General features: G+C 27.7%; 1 protein-coding gene across 4 annotated transcripts; it reads left to right on the top strand.

Annotated features, from left to right (window-relative positions):
- The first annotated feature begins 573 nt into the window (after positions 1–573).
- On the top strand, positions 574–17,811 carry LOC107455269 (baculoviral IAP repeat-containing protein 8). Of its 4 annotated transcripts, XM_087160801.1 has the most exons (8): positions 611–742; positions 2,267–2,499; positions 3,703–3,767; positions 4,548–5,183; positions 6,674–6,852; positions 8,756–8,961; positions 11,221–11,282; positions 12,729–17,811. In XM_087160801.1, exons 4-8 carry the CDS (start codon positions 4,670–4,672, stop codon positions 12,911–12,913), a joined length of 1,146 nt encoding a protein of 381 aa, XP_087016927.1. In that variant the 5' UTR covers positions 611–742; positions 2,267–2,499; positions 3,703–3,767; positions 4,548–4,669; the 3' UTR covers positions 12,914–17,811. The 4 variants fall into 4 exon arrangements, with proteins under 4 accessions (XP_042907587.2, XP_087016927.1, XP_087016929.1 ...); XM_043051653.3 differs by lacking the exon at positions 2,267–2,499 and having other exon boundaries at positions 574–742; XM_087160803.1 differs by lacking the exons at positions 611–742; positions 2,267–2,499 and adding an exon at positions 814–871.
- The last annotated feature ends 635 nt before the right edge of the window (positions 17,812–18,446 follow it).

Below are 18,446 nucleotides of genomic sequence, written 5' to 3'. Positions count from 1 at the left end.
TTTTTTATTTTCTAAAGAAAATGTATGATATGGATAGAGTTTGAAACAATTTGTCATTTATTATTATTTTCTGAATGTAAACGTATGACATAAATATAATATCAATCGATTTTTGTCATTTCTTTTATTATTAATTTTTTAGGCAATCGTATGATGTGGTTACAAAAATTCTTTTTTTAAAAATTGATTTGCAAGTAGTCTGTAGAATGATGTAGACGTAAGATAAAGATTTTTTTAAAAAAAATAAATTCTTTAGTATTTATTTGAAGACAATGTTTTTTTCCCTTGTTTCCTTCATGTTTAAAATGTAACTATATGATATAGAGCACCCAAAAGAACTCGAATATAACCGAGAACGACAAATTTCATTTTTTGATATTTTACTTTGCTAATTGCAAGAAAATTTCACAAATAATTTGTATGAAATAAAATTAACTACTTATTTCCCAAATCACAAACGGATGGAACGCTGTCACTTATTTATTTCTTCGTATTTTAAGTGAAGACTCATAAGCCAATACAAAAAGGACTTAGCCTTGGAATACTCGTTGCCCTATCGCTAACTCTCATATCTATAGCCAATAACAGTGAAGCACTTTATCACGTGACAATTTGTTTGTTGATTTCTCAACATTAATGGCGTGGCACTTATATTTCCAAGTAAAACGCAATTATTTTTCGAATTAAACATTATGTAGTCAAGTTGAGAATCTATATTTATATTATAGTGTTTATTTGCATTGTAAGTACTTATTGCAGATTTGAATATGTGTGTTTTTATTTACTTTTCCTTTAACATTTTTTAGCGACCTACATCCAGCGTTCTTTATATTATGTCATAATTTTAGAATGTCTCTTCTGCTTTTTAAATGTATTAGCTTTAATTCCTTATAAGTATTGGCTTAATTTTTGAAAATATCCTCTTTAATTCCTTATTTATGTACTAAGTATATGAGAAATTACTTTTACAGAACGAACATTTTATTATGAATGTACTCATACATTATACATTACTCATATACATACTCATTAGAATGTACTCATCTATTCATAATGGTTATGAAAATCAAGTTATTTTATTATATGTTGTTTGTTATCTTTGTGTATCTACAAATGGTTGATTGAATTTTCTTTGATTCAAAATGAGTGAAAAAAATCTGGTTATTTAATTATTTTTTTATGTAGCGTATGCGTATGAAATAATTTATTTTTTGTATTATATTTCAATATTCTTGTTTGGCATAAATATTTTAATTATGTATAAAAAATATATATATAGTCGATTCGTGATACATAGGTTAAGTCTTCATTGAGTCTAGAACTGAATATATCTATAGTACAAATTTGGCATTTTATTATAATAATTAATTTAATTAGTGATTGGCAAGATTATTAATTTCATTTTTAAGTTAACTTTAAATCTTCCTAAAAATTACAACGATTGTTAGTTGATTTTAACCTATTTTTTTAAAAGAAGTTGGAGGGTTTATATAGCCTATCAAATATAATGTTCACATAGTGGATGAAATTCTTCCTTCAAATTAAACTGTAAAAATCATTTTTTAGTTAAAAGTTAAATCACTTATATCATTTTTATATTATCTATATAATTTTATAGTTAAAAGTGCTAAGAAAACTGAACTTGAGTATGTGTTATCCAACTATAATGTGATATATATATGTTATCCAATAAACCGTATGCAAGGCATTAATCGACTTTTTGCTCTACTTTATAGAAATGTTTAGTATAAAAAATACCTATTGATTTTGCCTATGATATTGGAAAGATACTGAATTGTGTTTAAAAAGCAGTTTTATTTATTATGTATGATGCCCGGTGGCTGAATGGTAGTGCTCCGCACTCCTGTGTAGGTTCGATCCTCGGACCGGGCAAGGTTGACTCAGCCTTTCATCCCTTCAGTGGGTCGATAAATGAGTACCAAACATGCTTGGGGACTAAACACTGGGGGTTCCGCGTTCGGCTGACCACCTGACCGGAACATCTGCTCCTGTACCCCGGAGCCCAAGGTCAAGAAAACTGAGATGGGCACAGTAGGCCTTGGCCCTCCATGGGCTGTTGCGCCACTGAGTTTAGTTTATTATGTATATAATGCTGTTACAATAATTTGTTTTTATGATCTTTGATTTAAAAGTCTATTATTCATGGACTTAGATTGATTTCAAATGACCTGTCTATGTCTACTCATCTTCCATTTATTTTAAGAAGTTAGACTTCTTTTTAACTTTTTATCGTCGCTTTCGAAAGCGCCACTGCACGGAATATATGTATTGAAGGATTATGCATTTGAGCCAACTATTCACCCTCACAAATGAAGCTAGATGAGTCGCCTATGTTCCAAAAGGAATTTCATGTTACTGAAAGTAACTTTGAATGGCTTTGCTGGAAGTGGAAATCATGTTCAACTATTCCGAATAGGAAACAATTCAAAAGAAATTGAAAAATGTATTATATCGTCTGCAGAGGTATACATTCTATAGGTAAATATGGGATCCATAGCCTTGAAGAGATCTGTATTGATCTTTCCACATTTTGATATCTTTTTCTTTTATTTTTTCTTCAGATTTGGTTCATAATAGCATTTTTAATGAGGTTTAGTGACTAGTATAATTTATTTATTACCTTAAGTCTGTCTCCAATTTTCTCTTTGCATCAAAATTAAAAGTTGATAAGTTATCACTGTTTAAGAAATATATCAAATGATGCATGTTCAATTTCAGGTTTTCAATTGAAATAGGATATCAAAAAACTCAAGAAAGTGCCCAAAAAACATATCTTAAAAGTTCGAAAAATTTATTTAATTGATATCCAGGGATCTGTCCAGGCCGAATTTACTACCGTTTAGTGGTACCTTCACAGATTCAACTTTAGGAAAAACTTTCACAAAATACTTTTTCTTAAAATTTTATTTTTACTATGTTTTTGTGTTGATTTTTTAATATAATTTTTAATTTTCACAAATTATGTCTAAATTTTCACAAAATAGGTACCTCTCAGAAAAACCTAGACAGACCCCTGGTATCATACACAATGGCGTAATTTTGGGAGGCAAAACTCCCTCCAAAATTATCCATTGCTTGATTAATAAACTATTGTATTGTAAGTAGTATGTAGGTATAAGAAAGTTTTTACTGTTCATTTTTTGTAATTTAAACCTATATTAGGAAGTAACCGAAATGATACACTGCTCTTGAACATACATTGGAGCTTAACAATTAAATTTCATTAAAACAAAATTTTCTTTGAACCTACAATTAGAGCGTCTACGAAATTAAAATGGTAGTTATGGTGTACTTAATACGAAAATTTTATGTAGATCATTGTGTTAATGTACATTGCATTTCTTTCTCAATAATTATATCTTTCTTTTTTTAACTTTAAAAATTCTTTTTCTTATATTATTTACGAAATCAATAAATAGAATTCAAAATTTTATTATATTTCTAAATCAATTTTGAGACTTTTCATTATATTATCAGTTTTATTTTTATTCAATTTTTATTTCAATTTAACAAACCTTTTAAAAGAGGCACTCTGAAAACCTCTTATTCTGGTCTATTTTATGTAGCAGCCATAAGAGAAAGCTTAAAAGTTGTTTTTATAAAATGTTTAATTAGGACAAATTATATTTCTTTATGTAGTAATGCATAATATATTAATGCTTATTATTTTTTGTATTACAGATTGTTGCCCAAAAATACAGTCTTTGATGAAGATGAGTTGTTTGAAGTCTTTATTTCAAGTCTTGGTAATTGTTTTAATAAATTAATATCCTAATTGATAAATCAGATCACTTTGATTAAATAATTTTTTTTTTTAAACTTCTTCTGATAGAATTAAATATTGAGAATTATGAATTTTTCAGAATTTTTTTCACAATATTTTATTCTGTAATTTTTTATATTTTAACCATTCCAATACAATTATTGACCGAAGCATCATATTTAGCCGGTATCCACATGATGCTCTGTGTAATAGGCCCATAGTTAGCCGACAAAAGCGTTATACCGTTTTTTAATCGGCATTGTCTGCTTCACTCTGGCCCTGGTTAATATTCCATTGATTGATTCAAAATCAGGTTGGATTAATACCACTAAAAGTATGTTTTAAAAATGCTTAATATGTTTTGTATATTGAAATAAGGTTCTTCTATGTGTGGTATTTAGAAGTGAAGTATTTGTTTGGTACAAAAGCAAAATTCAACAAGAGTAACGGTTATTAATTTTTAAGGTTTGCTACATATGTTTGATTTACATAATATATTTGAATCAATACACTCTCCACTTAAATTGTTATATAATACTTAAATAAGAAAATTTAAATATCAGCATACATAAATGCAATACTTCATTGCGAAAACTGCTCTGTTCAGTGGCGTCTCTTAAGTGTAGTTGACTATTGTAGCAAAAGCTGAAGCAACTTAATAATATTAAGAAAAGAAGAATGGAAATAAAATCAAAGTTATTTCCCAGATTTATTGTGAGGAATATGATTAAAAATATTCAATGATTTTTTTTCTTTCTTTTAGGGAGAATGGAAAACCCACCTCAGCATCTTACGGTTTTAAATAATCTTAATAGAGAAGCATGATCCATTCTGCATTTTTATTTCTCCACTTATTTTAAATTGTCAGTACTGAAAATATACAAGATGAATTCCATTTCCAACCTCGCTATTTACAACAATTTGCAAAAAACGGTATCAGACTCAATTATTGAAAACATAGGCTTATTTGAAATCATGAAAAACGAAGGGAATCGATTAAATTCTTTCAACGGTAAATGGCCACTTGATTTCATTGCCATGAATGATCTCGCTAAATGTGGATTTTTCTATTTATTATCTGATGACAAAGTCCAGTGTGCGTTCTGCAAACTTATTCTTGCCAAGTGGGCAGTTGGTGATGAACCATTAGATCAACATCAAAAGTTTTCTTCAAAATGCTGCTTTCTTTCAAGTTTGAAAAAAACTGCTGATCCTAAGAAAAATATACCAACATCTAATTTAAGTTTTTTTTGTACTCCACTTTTCAATTCTTCAAGACCTCAGAGGGCAAAAATACCAAGGATGTCAGATGTTAAGAAACGTTTATCAACTTACAAGGGATGGTCTGTTACAATGATTAGTGTAGAAGATCTTGCTGTGTGCGGGTTATTTTATACAGGTAAAAGAATTCCTCCCTTATATTGTGTTATTGAGATTCTATAAATATTTATAGATATATATAATGTATATCTATAAATTCTATCAATATCTAATATATTAGATGTAGTATATAGAATATATCTAATATATTCTATTAATATCTAATAAGTGTTATTGAGATTATTATTTTTTCTCTTTGGTCTAAAAGATTCCGTTTAGTAGTGTTAAACAATCATGTTAGAAAAAAATGTAGTAAAAGTATGTTAATTAACAATTTTCACAAGCTTATGTTGAGCACATGTATGACATGTGCAACTAATTTGTGTCAAATACGACAAGTTCACATTGAATTTGATGTTTCGTGTGTTGTTCTTAATGATATTTTTTCTCTTCAAGGAATATAATTTTTTTCTCTGATTTTTTTAAAAATTTTAACTTTTACTGATAAGAAATACGTAAATAAAATTTTTATAAAACTCTTGTGAAATTTTTCTACACTGTCTGAAGTTTTGTTAATATTTATTTTATTAACAAGCTTTGCATGCAAATCATTCTTAATCATGTTTTTAATTTTTTATCAATATTTTTAATCTTGTTTACAAGTTGTTTATGCTGTAGGACTTTTTTTGGATATTTGTTATAGGTTATCTCTGAGGTATCTCTATTGTCATTTATATTTTTATTATGTATGATAATGGAGATAAAATTTGAAAGAATTTTGATGGCGCATGTAACAAAAGTGTATCTCCATTAAAAAAAGTTTGAGTTTAAATCTCCAAGTAACTTAACTCTGCTTCGAAATTTTATTTTTCTTTCTGAAAGAGATACAAAAAATTAAATCTTAATTTTTCATAGGCAAAAATTGCCTATATTTTTCTGAAGTTTAGTTTTCAATCCTGAACAGGTTATATACTAATAAAAGAATTAAAAGGTAATAAAAGAAATATATACTAAAAAAGAAAAAACTTGTCTGAAAGCAGTTAGAAATATTAATTTGAATATCAGAGCTAGGAACTGAATATAAAGAATGAAATGTTTATGTTTGAAAGTTCATATTTGATAAAGATTTGATTTGTTAAATTCATGAAAACTGAAGAAAAAAGATTTAAATTTTAGGTAAAATTTTTTAAATTTTTTGTTTCATTTTTTTTCATACAAAATATGGCAATTTTGGCATTATGAAATCAATTTAAGTTATGTTTTATCATAATATTGTTTTTTCTTTTTTTAAATTTATTTATTTATTTTTTGGTATGAAATTGTTCTCTGTAATTACGTCTTTCACTCCAAAATGAATTTTATTCCTCCTGATAAAGTCAAGGTCTGTTTATACCCCATAAAAAATATTCCAACTATATGGCTGCTTGTACATGAATATCCATTTTTTTATGAAGTGAACTTGGCTAGTGCTTCAAGCAAGGTCTTTGTTTAGTATTTTAAATGTTAAACTTTTTTGAATATAAATTAAAGATTCTTTAAATGTAATTGTTTTTTTTTTTTTTTTTTAAGGTGTGGACGATGTTGTAACTTGTTTTTCCTGTGGAATTTCTCTTGGAGATTGGGAACCAAATGATGAACCTATGTCCAAGCATTCACAACTCTATCCAAATTGTATATTTCTCCATTTTGTTATCAGTGGTAGCTCCCTAGAAAGAAAAAAGACAAGAAAGCCCTTAAACACTTTTCCAGTATGTATATTATATAATAATTTTTCATTTTTATAAATTTTTGATGAAATTTTTAAATTTTAATTTGGTAAAATCCTAGTACAGGGACGGCGAACCAATGGCACGCGACACAATACTCTGGGCACGCCACCGATCACAAAGTTCACTATGAAGCACATTAACAATTAAATTAAAATTCACAAAAACAAACAAAAAAAAAATAAACAATTAACAGAAAATAATGCCTGGAGTCCCTCTGCCCGGAAGAAGTGAAACTTCGTAATGTGGAAATGAAAATAGGAAGGGGTAGAAATTGATTTTTAGTGAAATCATATTGTTTCTTTAAGACAAACTTTATTAACATTGCTTGCAATTCGCAATTGATCGAATCTTTTAATTATCATTTTCGAGTGGAGAAATATCCAAATCTATAACATTTACCATGGGATTATGATAACTAAAGTACGATACGAAATGTTTGAGTGGTATTTTTTCAATATTACTTGCAAAAACTGCATCAATGATAGTTCCCCCTGTTGGATCATTCCTACCATTTATCATTTCCAATCCAAATTTGTCTTTAAGGAAGGTTAATAATGTTTCAGCTTCAGGTAACGAGAAATTCACATTAAAATCTCCTGCAAGGATCACAGGCCACTCATTGCCATGGTAGCGTTAAACGTTTAACGCAACCTTGTTGGAAGTCGCATTAGAAGTTTCACTTCAAAAAATTAACAATTTAATGCCAAAATAACAATAACTGTAAAAAACAAACTAACAATAAATAACTAGCACAAAAGCATTAACAGTTCTGCTTAAACTAGCATCTTACAACCTAATATAAGTCATTTGTCTTCTAATCTGCAACAAGAGAAGTCACACTAATGTTACTTTAAGTTGAATTGAACTGAGACATTGCAAAATGTTTTTTTTTTTCATAGTAAAGAAGGAGTTTTCAGTTGATGGAATTTAGTATTGTTTTCCCAATAAGCAAGAAGTCAAAATTATTTGACGGCACATCTATGACCTCATTAAACAATTTTTTGAAAAAATGCAACGTTGGTGCATAAAGGTTCGCCACCCCTGTCCCAGTATATGCTTGTGCAAATGCTGATGTGAGGTTTTTGCGATTGTCGCCGAGAATTTGTGTAGGCAAAAACATAGACAATATAACATGCAAAAGCACATTGAACATATGTATACCGGGCTGTTGCACTTAACCTTAAAAAGCTCGACATATAGACACAAAACTATTATTTAATGACACTAGACAGGCATATTAAAAAAAAAAAAAGAAACAGTAATAAACACTTTGAAGCTACTCACTCACTTTTAAAACGTGTATCCTACATCATTACTTCAAAATACCTTGAAATTATACCTATCTCCAATCATTGTTTTAGAAAATGTATAAAAAAATTACTGTGAAATCATTTTAACTGTTTTCACATACGACAAATATACTGTTTGCATGTTCATTCCGCAGAATCGCACGAAATTCAATTCTGAAGCCAAAATTTAATACTTAAATTTTTGCAAAAAATGTTGCATCCGAACAAAACACCAATAAACATTCATTGCATCAATACTATTCTCCCATTTGCGCAAATAAAAATCATCACCTTAAATATTCACCTCCGATACAACTTCCTCAATTTAGTGATATGCGCAGTTTCAACACTGTCATGTACATCATCATAACATCAAATGTCCACTTCCAATACAATCTTGCCTTTGTCATTGAATATGTTCAATTCTCTCGTAATTCCATTTCCATGATACTATTAAAAAAATTTCAAGGCCAGTCTACAACTACAGATAGCGATCTTTATTGCCATCTATAGTTGTAGATTGAATTGTAATTGTAGATTGGGACGTCCTAAACGCTGCCAGATATTTTTATTAATTAACTCTTTATTTACAGGAGATGATTTCAAGGGAATCCCCTAAACCATCCCTTACTGATATTTTAAAAACAGAAATTGTTCTCAAGGCCAAAGAAATTTTTCCTTCTCAGTTGGTGGAAGAAGTGGTTTGCAAACATTTAAATGAAACCAGTGAAAGCTTCTCTTCTCTTCAACATTTATGTGATAAAGTATTACAATATGAAGAAAAGAAACTGAAAATAAGGTAAATATTACTTTTTTGTTTTTGAAATTATGTTAAATAGTGCATTTGATATTTTTTTAGTTGTGCATAGTTGTTGAAATATTGATTTTTTAGAAGGTTTCGATGACTGTTACATCATGTTTGACATAACAAAAAAGAAACTTTAATATTTATATTTGTTTCCATCTATGAAACTTTTTTTTGCTTGTGTCACCATTGTTCCTAAAAATTTTTGCTGCCCATTGTAAAAGCTATTAGATTTAAACTATTGCATTTTCCTTATTTTTAGAAAAATGTTTAAGGAACGTTTAAATGCGATATTGTTAATTTTGTCACTAGTTTTAAAGTTATCTAATGAAGATTTTTCTATGCCACTTAATTCATTTTGGGGAACATTAGTTGCAGGAGTTTTTTTTACAGCCAGATACTGTTAGATCTGATGATGAGCACTGCATCACATTTTGTAAGATTTCTAATTTGCTTTAGAGTAATTAGTTTCTTTTTTTAATGGCATTTTATGGCACAAAAAAAAGCATACACACAAAAAAGCATTAAAAAAGGCATAATAACAAATGATTAAAAATAATTGCATTAATCGAACTTTTTTCAACCATCTATAATTATTTATTATTTAATTTTGGAGGTTAATATTTATTTCAATTTAACATAGAGATTTTTGAAAATTCTCTTTCGTTTTTTTCTTTGAAATTGATTTACTGTGTTTGGTAATGTATTAATTGTTAAATGCGTAGTTAAATAGTTTAAAATATACAATTCAAGTCACATAAACTAACATTAATGGCTACATTTTTTAAGATTTTCAATTTACATGAAATTTACTATCTTTAACTTAGTGCAAAAGAATGAATTTCAATCCACTTAAACATACTGTGAATCAGATAGGTTGAATGAGCATGCAAAGTGATCTGAGGGAAAAAAATTCAAACAATTCTGGGGTTTTTGCTTTTTTAAGTTAATTAGCAAACTACTTTTTTTAAAAAAATGAAATAGGTATGTTAATTAGTTTTTGCTTGCACTCTGTTATGAAAACTTTAACTTTAATAATTAAGCTTTTAATAAATTAGGCAAACTTTTAAGTATTGAAATTAACATACACATAACTGCCAACTCCGGTTTTTTATCGAAACTCCCGCCTTCCGTTTTTTTTATTTTAATCTTCCGATTTTCCTCGATTAAAAAAAGAAAAAAATTCCATTTTATTTCATATTTTTTACAACAGAGCCATCGAATATGTACCCGAACGAATTTTTTAGAACAGGAATCAAATTCCTGCATCTTCTCGGCACATGCTCTTTCAAGGGAGAAAATCAAAGCAACGACGCAGAAGCTGAAACACACACGGAAGCGTACCTGCATTTAAGAATCTGATCGGCCGTGAGAACGTTCCCTAAATATAGATCAGGGAGAAAACGTTTCACTCGGCTACCGAACGCAGACGAATTTTTTAAAAAGCAAATTGAGTTGATTGCATCTGGCAACAGAGCTAATGTTTACTATCGTGAAGAAATTGCATGCGTTTTTTTGCTTTGTTATCTACGTTTTTGAATCTTAGTTTTGAAAAGTAATTTAGTTAGTAGTTTATGTTAGTTTTTAGTGAAATCATTTTTGAATCATAGTTTAGGTCATCTCTTAGTGATGAGAACTAGAGAAAATATTACAAGCTGCTTATTTTTGTAAAAGTCAAAATTGCTACAATGTAACATTTGATGAAAATTTTTTAAAGAAAGCCAAGTCGTGCGCAGATCAAACTTAGAAAAATAATTAAAATTGATGTTCCTAAGTGTTCTTAATTGTCTTAAAAATTTTTAAATATCCCCAAATTTAACTGTGTTCTGGAGAAAAAATATGTTGAAATTTTACAGCCTTTAATATCTTCCTTTTTTTGAAAATCCAATGTTGGCAGCTATGCATACAGTACTAAAATAGAGTTGAATAAGTTGTACCATATTAAGTTTCTTTTTTTATATTATACTAGGATATCATCGATAAAAATTAGCAGTGTAATCTATAATAAATTTATTTTTGGTTTATTTATGAACAATTGCGAATTGATACAAGATTCAAAATTCGTTACATTATTTTAATAGTTTTATTTTTATGAAAAACAAATTATACCAAAATGTAGCTAGGCAAACAATTAGTGTTTAAATTTTGTAATTGCTGAAATTTAGTGTAATATTACTATAAATTCTATTAAATTTTTATAAATTTGGAATTTTGAAGCATTGTTTTAAAATAAAATGTTTGTATTTTTTACAGATTAAGTACTACCCCAAAAGAAAAGGAACAGACACATGCTTCTGAAGATCCTATTAAAACAGGTATTTTGCTTTTTTTTTTTAACATCAAATTACTTTTATGTTCAGTGCTATATATACAATAAGAATAAAATTAGAACAAATTAGAAATATAGAACAATATAAGTTGTTCATAATTTTTCATCAAATTGATGTGATAATAATTGCAGAAATTGTTGTGAATTAAAATATATTTTTCTATTTTTTTTAAAAATTTTTTTTATGTTTAAAATTATCACTATTTTGATATTGTATTCTGACAGGAATAGATAAGCAATATTTTTGTTTAGCAACTATATCAATTATATTTCAAAATTCGCAACACTTTTTAAATTTTAAGTTGCTTCTGATTATGTTTGCACAATATATGGAATATATAGTGCAAATATCATAAGTTTATATAAGCATTTTTAAAAAAGTTAAGCATTCCCAAAACAGCCTGTTGTGGACCAAGGGGTCTTAAGGGTTAAGACTCAGTTCATTATCAGTTTCGTGACGAGCGGCATAATTGTAGCTGTTGTGTGCTCGTTCTGGGCAGAGTCTAAGACATGATAAAGCTCTTTTTTTTTTTTTTTTAAAGCATTCATGGAATGTTGTGTTCTTAATGTTAAACAATTACTTCTTCAGTTAGGCAATAAAATTAGTAAAAAATTCTGTATTACAAAACTGTATTACAAAAACTATACAAAGAATTCTATTTGTGTAGTTTTTATTAGTGAAATTTGTTTGTTGAATTAAATTGCCTAAATATATTTTTAATGAAAATTGGGTCATTTTTTATAATAAGTAGATTAAATTTTGCTCTTGCAGAGATGCCAACTGCTTCGGACACACCAAAATAATTTAAAATAAAAAACGGTAAATAACTACAAAGTAAATTTTGCAAATATTTGACTGTTTTTGCTTGCTTTTTAAAACTATAGCATGACATAAGTACTATAAAGTGGTGAATCATATAAACCTACGAATTATTTAGAAATAGTGGTGGATAAAATTCTACTGAATTGAATTTATTAAACCAAGAATCACAATTGATAAACTACCTCTTTAAAATACATATTTGCTCTTCGGAGCAAGTTGGCATCTATGCTATTGTAATGTCAGTTTTTCATTTTATAATTGTAAATAATTATAATTAAGTTGTAAATTATGACCATAATTTTGAAGTAATAAGTTAATAAAATTTAGTATGGTTCATAGGCATGATTATTATAAAATAACTAAAGAATAGTTTTTTTTTTTTTTTAAATAGGCTTTTTTTATGATTTGGTAGAAAACTAAGACAAATAATTGAATAAGCAACATAATTCAACCAATTCTGGGCTTCACTCTTTGTATTGTTTTTAAATTCATTCCATTTTTTTTCTTTTTGTGCACATTGTTTTATAAAATAAAGAAATATTATGTGTTAAAAAATAATTGAAGTAAGAATTTTATATTTCTCTAACACTGTCTCAATTTTTCTTACAGGTTATAATGCTGTAAAAAGTTCAAGAGAAGCATTTTTGTGCAAAATTTGCTTGACAAATGAAATGAGTATAGCTTTCCAGCCTTGTGGCCATCTAATGTCATGTGACGACTGCAGTCATCAGGTTTTTAAGTGTCCAATTTGTCGTCTGCCTGTTCAAAATAGAATAAAAACTTACCTAAGTTGAAGAAAAACTAAAACAATTTTTGTTATTATATTTAAGTAAAATGCTTACTATGGTTTTATTTTGTTCATTTGATAATTAGTTAATGTAATTAACTGATTCGGACAGTAGTGTGCTTAGTCTAAATTCATGTAAATTCAATTGCTTCTGAGTTGTGTTTTATATTTTCTGTTAGCACATTTGGAAAGTAGCAATCAACTTATTTCCTATTAAAATATACTCAGTTAGCAATCTATGAATGATTATTTAACAATTGGAAGCTTTTTTTTTTACTGAGTTAGTGTTCATTTTTCGTATGTAATGTAACAGGGTGCGTAGCGTTTTTAAAAAGTTCTTAAAGGTGATTATTTTTGATTTTCGTTTTTAAAAGCCCTTAAAGGTGCTTTTTTCATGGGGTGTTTTAAAAAGTGCTTAAATTTTCCTTTTTCAAAATGAGATTCTTCATTTACCATGTTGGTTTTCGTTACGGATTGTGCAAAATGACACAGTTCACATTGTTCTGTTCAACATTTTCTCAATTAATTCTACCCCACTATTTCGCCGTATTGTCAGTCGGTAGCGTATGAAAACACCATTTGTTTTACGTGATTCAAAAATTCATGATTTTTGACAAATGTCAACAACAATGCCATAAGATTTTTTTTTGGCATGATGGTTAAAACAAGTTAAACCGTCAATTGTCAATTATTTTTCAACCCTGCCTAATTATGATATTTTTTTAAAAGTGCTTAAAAATATTTTTTAGTGCTTGAAAAGTGCTTATTTTTTGTTGAATAATTTGGCTACGCACCTTGTGGAAGCATACCCTCCAATATTTGAGATTTCATCAAAATATTATTCTAGTGGCAATTAGCTAAGCAGAAATCGTTAAAATAAATAGAATTTTTATAAAGCTTTTAATAGAATTTAAAAAAACTAATCTACACACTATTTGACTTTTGATGTATCTATTTAAATTATTCATCTTTAGTGGTATATAATATTCTTTTAATTTTAATTAATTAATATTATTTCAATTAATATTACAGGGAAAATTATTTTCTGAAACTACAATGATTCCTAGTGTTGGAGGGTATATGCAAGTATGCACATTTGACATAAAATGTATCAAAATTATAATTAATTTAATATTTTACGATATATTGTTTTATCTATTAATTAAAGCGATATATGTTGCAGTTAGAGGGCACCAATGAAAGCGAAATATAATTTGCCTATAGTGTGCTGAAGTTAAATGTTATTTTGGTGCGCAAATGTTGTGTAACTTAGTTTTTCAAGTTAAACTGTAACAGTTATACGAAAATTGCGATTTAGCATTATTTTTATTTTATATTTTTGCAAAAAAAACTAGCACACAAACGTATATTTTATGTTTTAGTGTATGAAATTATTCATTATGTACTTTTGTTCAGTTTTTGCTGTGTCTAATTGAAGTTAGGAAAGTACAGCTTGTGATATTGTCTTTATTCTTTTTAGTTTTTTAAATATGTTTTTCGGTTTTTTCCTTTGTGGTACGAATATTTTATTTACTTTTATCAACATATTGAAACGTTTGAAAAATTTTCATTTTCTTTTTTATTGCAACATTTTCAATTGATATTATTTTTGAGACTAATTTTGTGCTCTTGATTTAACTTTGCTTTTTGACAATTTTTTTTGTTTGTTTTGTAGTTATATTTCTTGTAAGCTTTGTAATTAATACCTATATCCCATGTTTGATTGAGTAAATATTGCTAATTTTCAAAATAAAAGGTTAGGCATGCCTTAAGTACATGCATATTACTAGACAAAGTATTACTCATATTGAGAATTAATCAACAAATAATCCCACTCAAATATACCTGACTAAAAATAATTACGATTTTCAGAGGCAAATTTTAAGTTATCTTTTAGCACATAATTCTTATACAGTAGAGTCCCAATTATCCGAGTTAATGTGGACCGCGACTAACTCGGATAGCTGAAAAATTCGGTTAAAACGAAGAGTACAAAAAGGAAAGAAAAAGAGTAGGTATAAATGTAATATATTTAACAAATACAACATTTATACGAGTATACCACATACAATTCATATTAAAATGAAAAAGCTTACTTAAAAACATATAAAAAGCATACTTTACTAGAATTACTGTTTGTCTACGATAGGTACTCTGTCCGCCATTTGTCTGGAGGGGTGGCGGGGACTATGGTAACGAGGTATGATTATTTCAAGTAGGGGTGTGGGGTCCCTCTTTAAGACTGGTTTCGGTGGGAGAAAAGGAGACTTCTTTGTTCGATCTATTGTATTAGCCCTAGAGTTAAGAAAAATGAGCATTCGCGCCTGAAACATCGTTTAGAGCGTGTGATTCTTTTTTTTTTAATCTTTTCTCTTTTTCAAAAGCTTCTGTTTTAGAAAAAAATTTTTTATGTATGTATGGAATATGTATGGAAATTGTATAAAATTGTTTAAAGCAACTCAATGTTTTATTAATAAATAACTCATCTATAAATTTATCATACATAGTAAATTGGTTATTAAGAAAAAAATAAATTTGCTAATAAAAACTGTTTTTAATAAATAGTGAAAAAAAACTGTACAGGTTACAATAAAATATGAATAAGAAAACGTAATTTAAGCAAAAAAAACTTCATATAATTTCAGATGGTTTGATGGGTGCTGATAAAAATCATCGTTGATAGTTTTAGATTTCATCCTAGTTGCGGTCACTTGCTTTCAGTTTCAAAAATAAATAAATAAATAAATAAAATATTTAAAAATTAATAATCAAAACAAAGATATTTAATATTTCTCCGGCACAGATAACGTGAACTATTTTTATTTTATTTATTTCTATTTTAAAATCAGAGTTATTAAGTTTAAGCTCTTCACTTTTTCCAGAAAATTCAAGTAATAAAAGAAATTAACTGCTTTAAAAAATGTGCAAGTTTAGAAATTAAACCATCTAACAATCAATGAACATTCATAATAAATATCGTAAAATTAAAAAGTAATATTAAAAAAACCTGTACTACCCTTAATGTCAGAATTTGTTCACTTTTTTTCCTTTGTATTTAAAAAATAACAACTGATTGAATCGAGAGAACTATTTTAAGTAAGAAAGAAATATTCATGCGAATCTTAAAAAAGTTCTTGAATCAGATTAAATAAGTCTCCTACTGGTGGCTGAGTCAGCCAATCTGGTATACTCCCCATACAAGCTATCATCGAAGGCGAAAGAAAAGGAGACCTCTTCATCGAAGCTACCCTCCCTAAAATGCTCTCTTCTTGTTTCCATAGCACCAGACTGCCGCAGACTTTGTGGCGGACAGAGTACCTATCGTAGACAAACAGTAAATAGTCTTTATTTAAAAAAGTCCTTAATCTTTTTTTGTTTTACATAACTTTGGTGCTTTTCTGCAGCAATGTTTCGCCATTTTTTAGGGATAACAGGAAGGCTGGTGTCACCTCTTTTTGTTGTTCAATATATTCAATAGCATTTTCGATAGCTCTTAGTTCATCTGTATGAGAGATTTTTATATGTTGATTTTAATCATCACTGTCTTCATCATCTTCGCTAGATTCATTTTCATTATTGACGATATTAACGATAATTTCATGGGATCAAGTTGCTGGATTTCGTCTTCTTGAGTGTTTGGAAGATAAAATTCAGATTTATTTTTCGGCGGTATTTTTAAAAATAAAAAATGAACTAGAACAAAAAAATCCTTAAAATATTTGATAGCTCAGTTAAAGCGGAAACTCGGATAACCGGGGCTCGGATTATCGGGACTCTACTGTACTTTTTTTTAACCACTGGTAAATTTAGAATTAATTTTCCTTTTGTAAAATGTGATTGCATAAGTTATATAAGCAAAGCAATTGTTTGTACTCAAAGTTATAAAGTTTCTGATAATTTTGCAAAATGCTATTCCATCTTTTAGGAACGATTTATGCTAACGTAATATTTTTTTATGCTAACTTAATATTTTATAACATTTGTCTACTAAACTTGGTTGAACAAAATACAAGTTTTGGCATTTTTATTTTTATCTTCTTTCATCTAGTATTATTTAATTTTCACCTATTCTCTAAAAAATTTTCTTTTCAACTGGAAATTTTTTTTTCGAAAAATATTAAGTCAGTCTCCAATCAAAATGAGGAAAATTACCTCTTTTTGCTTTCACTACTTTATCTTGACTAGATCTTACTGTTTGTTTAGATTTCTTTTCAACTAATTATTGCAATACAATTAAGCTTCCAGCCTTTCTTGAATTGCAATGTGATGTAGATAGTTTTGTTTTTCAAATTATAATTTTGCTGCACTTAATTTATATTAAATGAATATAAGTATGCTCAACAAAATCTAAAGCAAAATTTCATAGAATATTAAATTTTAAGCAATATTTTAAACTCTTATGTATATCAAAATATTTACCATATTTTATTGTAGTTTTTGTCTCTCTTTTTATCTAAAAGTATTATTTCTAATAATTGGGTGATAATATTTTATTATTAATCTTCTTTTAACAATTTGAAAAAAGTGATATGTGCTGTTTCAGTTTTTAATTGAGATTCTTGGAAAGTTCATAGGGCCAGTCTAATTTTTCTTCTTAATTGTTCAAGTTCATAATATTTATATTCTAATTAGGATTGACATTCAAAGGCTATTATAAAGTAAGGAAGAAAAAAATATGGAGCATTTAAAGTATACCTTTTTGTTCAGAATGTAATAAATGACAATTTATGCCATATGCTTACAATTTGTCAAAAAGTCTCTCTCTCTCTCTCTTTTTTTTTTTTCTTTGTAAAATAAAACTGTTATTCACATAAAGTTGTATTTTTTGTGAACAATACAGACCACTAGTTATTTTTGTATACATACCAAGTATTTTTGTGTAAATAAACAAAATTTGAATGCAAACATGTGATTCATTTGATTTAGATTGAGCATCACATCACATCTTGAGAGTAGGCATTACTATCTGAGAAATTGATTGCCGCCGCTAAATATTGTCATGGGGTTGTGACCAACAAAACTACTGAATTTACAAATTTTTTTCATAGTTGTGTAATGCACTACTTTTTAAAACAGTAATGTAGTGTAATATAATAAAAATACTAGTTAGTAATGATTTCTTGCAGCTACTTTTAACGTTAGTTTAATAAGGAAGCTAGGTTCTATATACTAGTATAATTTTTCGAATCAATGCGATCCATCAATGAGAATATCCCTGATGCAATTTACTTAGTTTTCCCCTCAGTTAACTTAAGATTTAAGACTTAACATCATGAATATTTGATAACTTTTTTCATTTCTTGAAGTAAATATTTGTTTTTACAAAAAGTAATGAAAATTGAAGGATGGAAGAAGTTAGTTAGAAATAAATTGCCTAATTTGTTATTTTAAGCCCTATTTTTTCATTATTTAAATTTTAAAATTTTTTTTTTAATAAAGAGTAAATTGAATTCTGCAAAATTCATCTCATAAAAGTATTTAAGCAATGATAATATTTTAACAGCATGTTTGTAATCACTACATTTTAAAGAAATTAGTTG

Source organism: Parasteatoda tepidariorum, chromosome 4 (assembly GCF_982258835.1).
Source record: "Parasteatoda tepidariorum strain Cologne lab strain chromosome 4, Ptep-v5.0, whole genome shotgun sequence".
Lineage (NCBI taxonomy): Eukaryota > Metazoa > Arthropoda > Arachnida > Araneae > Theridiidae > Parasteatoda > Parasteatoda tepidariorum.
This window is presented reverse-complemented; position numbering and strand designations above follow the sequence as displayed.

Excerpts from the sequence above, each read along its gene's own strand:
- LOC107455269 (XM_043051653.3), top strand. The coding sequence starts at position 4,670 with ATGAATTCCATTTCCAACCTCGCTATTTACAACAATTTGCAAAAAACG. Across the intron at positions 6,853-8,755 it reads AGCCCTTAAACACTTTTCCA|GAGATGATTTCAAGGGAATC; the intron begins GTATGTATATTA and ends CTTTATTTACAG. Across the intron at positions 8,962-11,220 it reads GAAAAGAAACTGAAAATAAG|ATTAAGTACTACCCCAAAAG; the intron begins GTAAATATTACT and ends TATTTTTTACAG.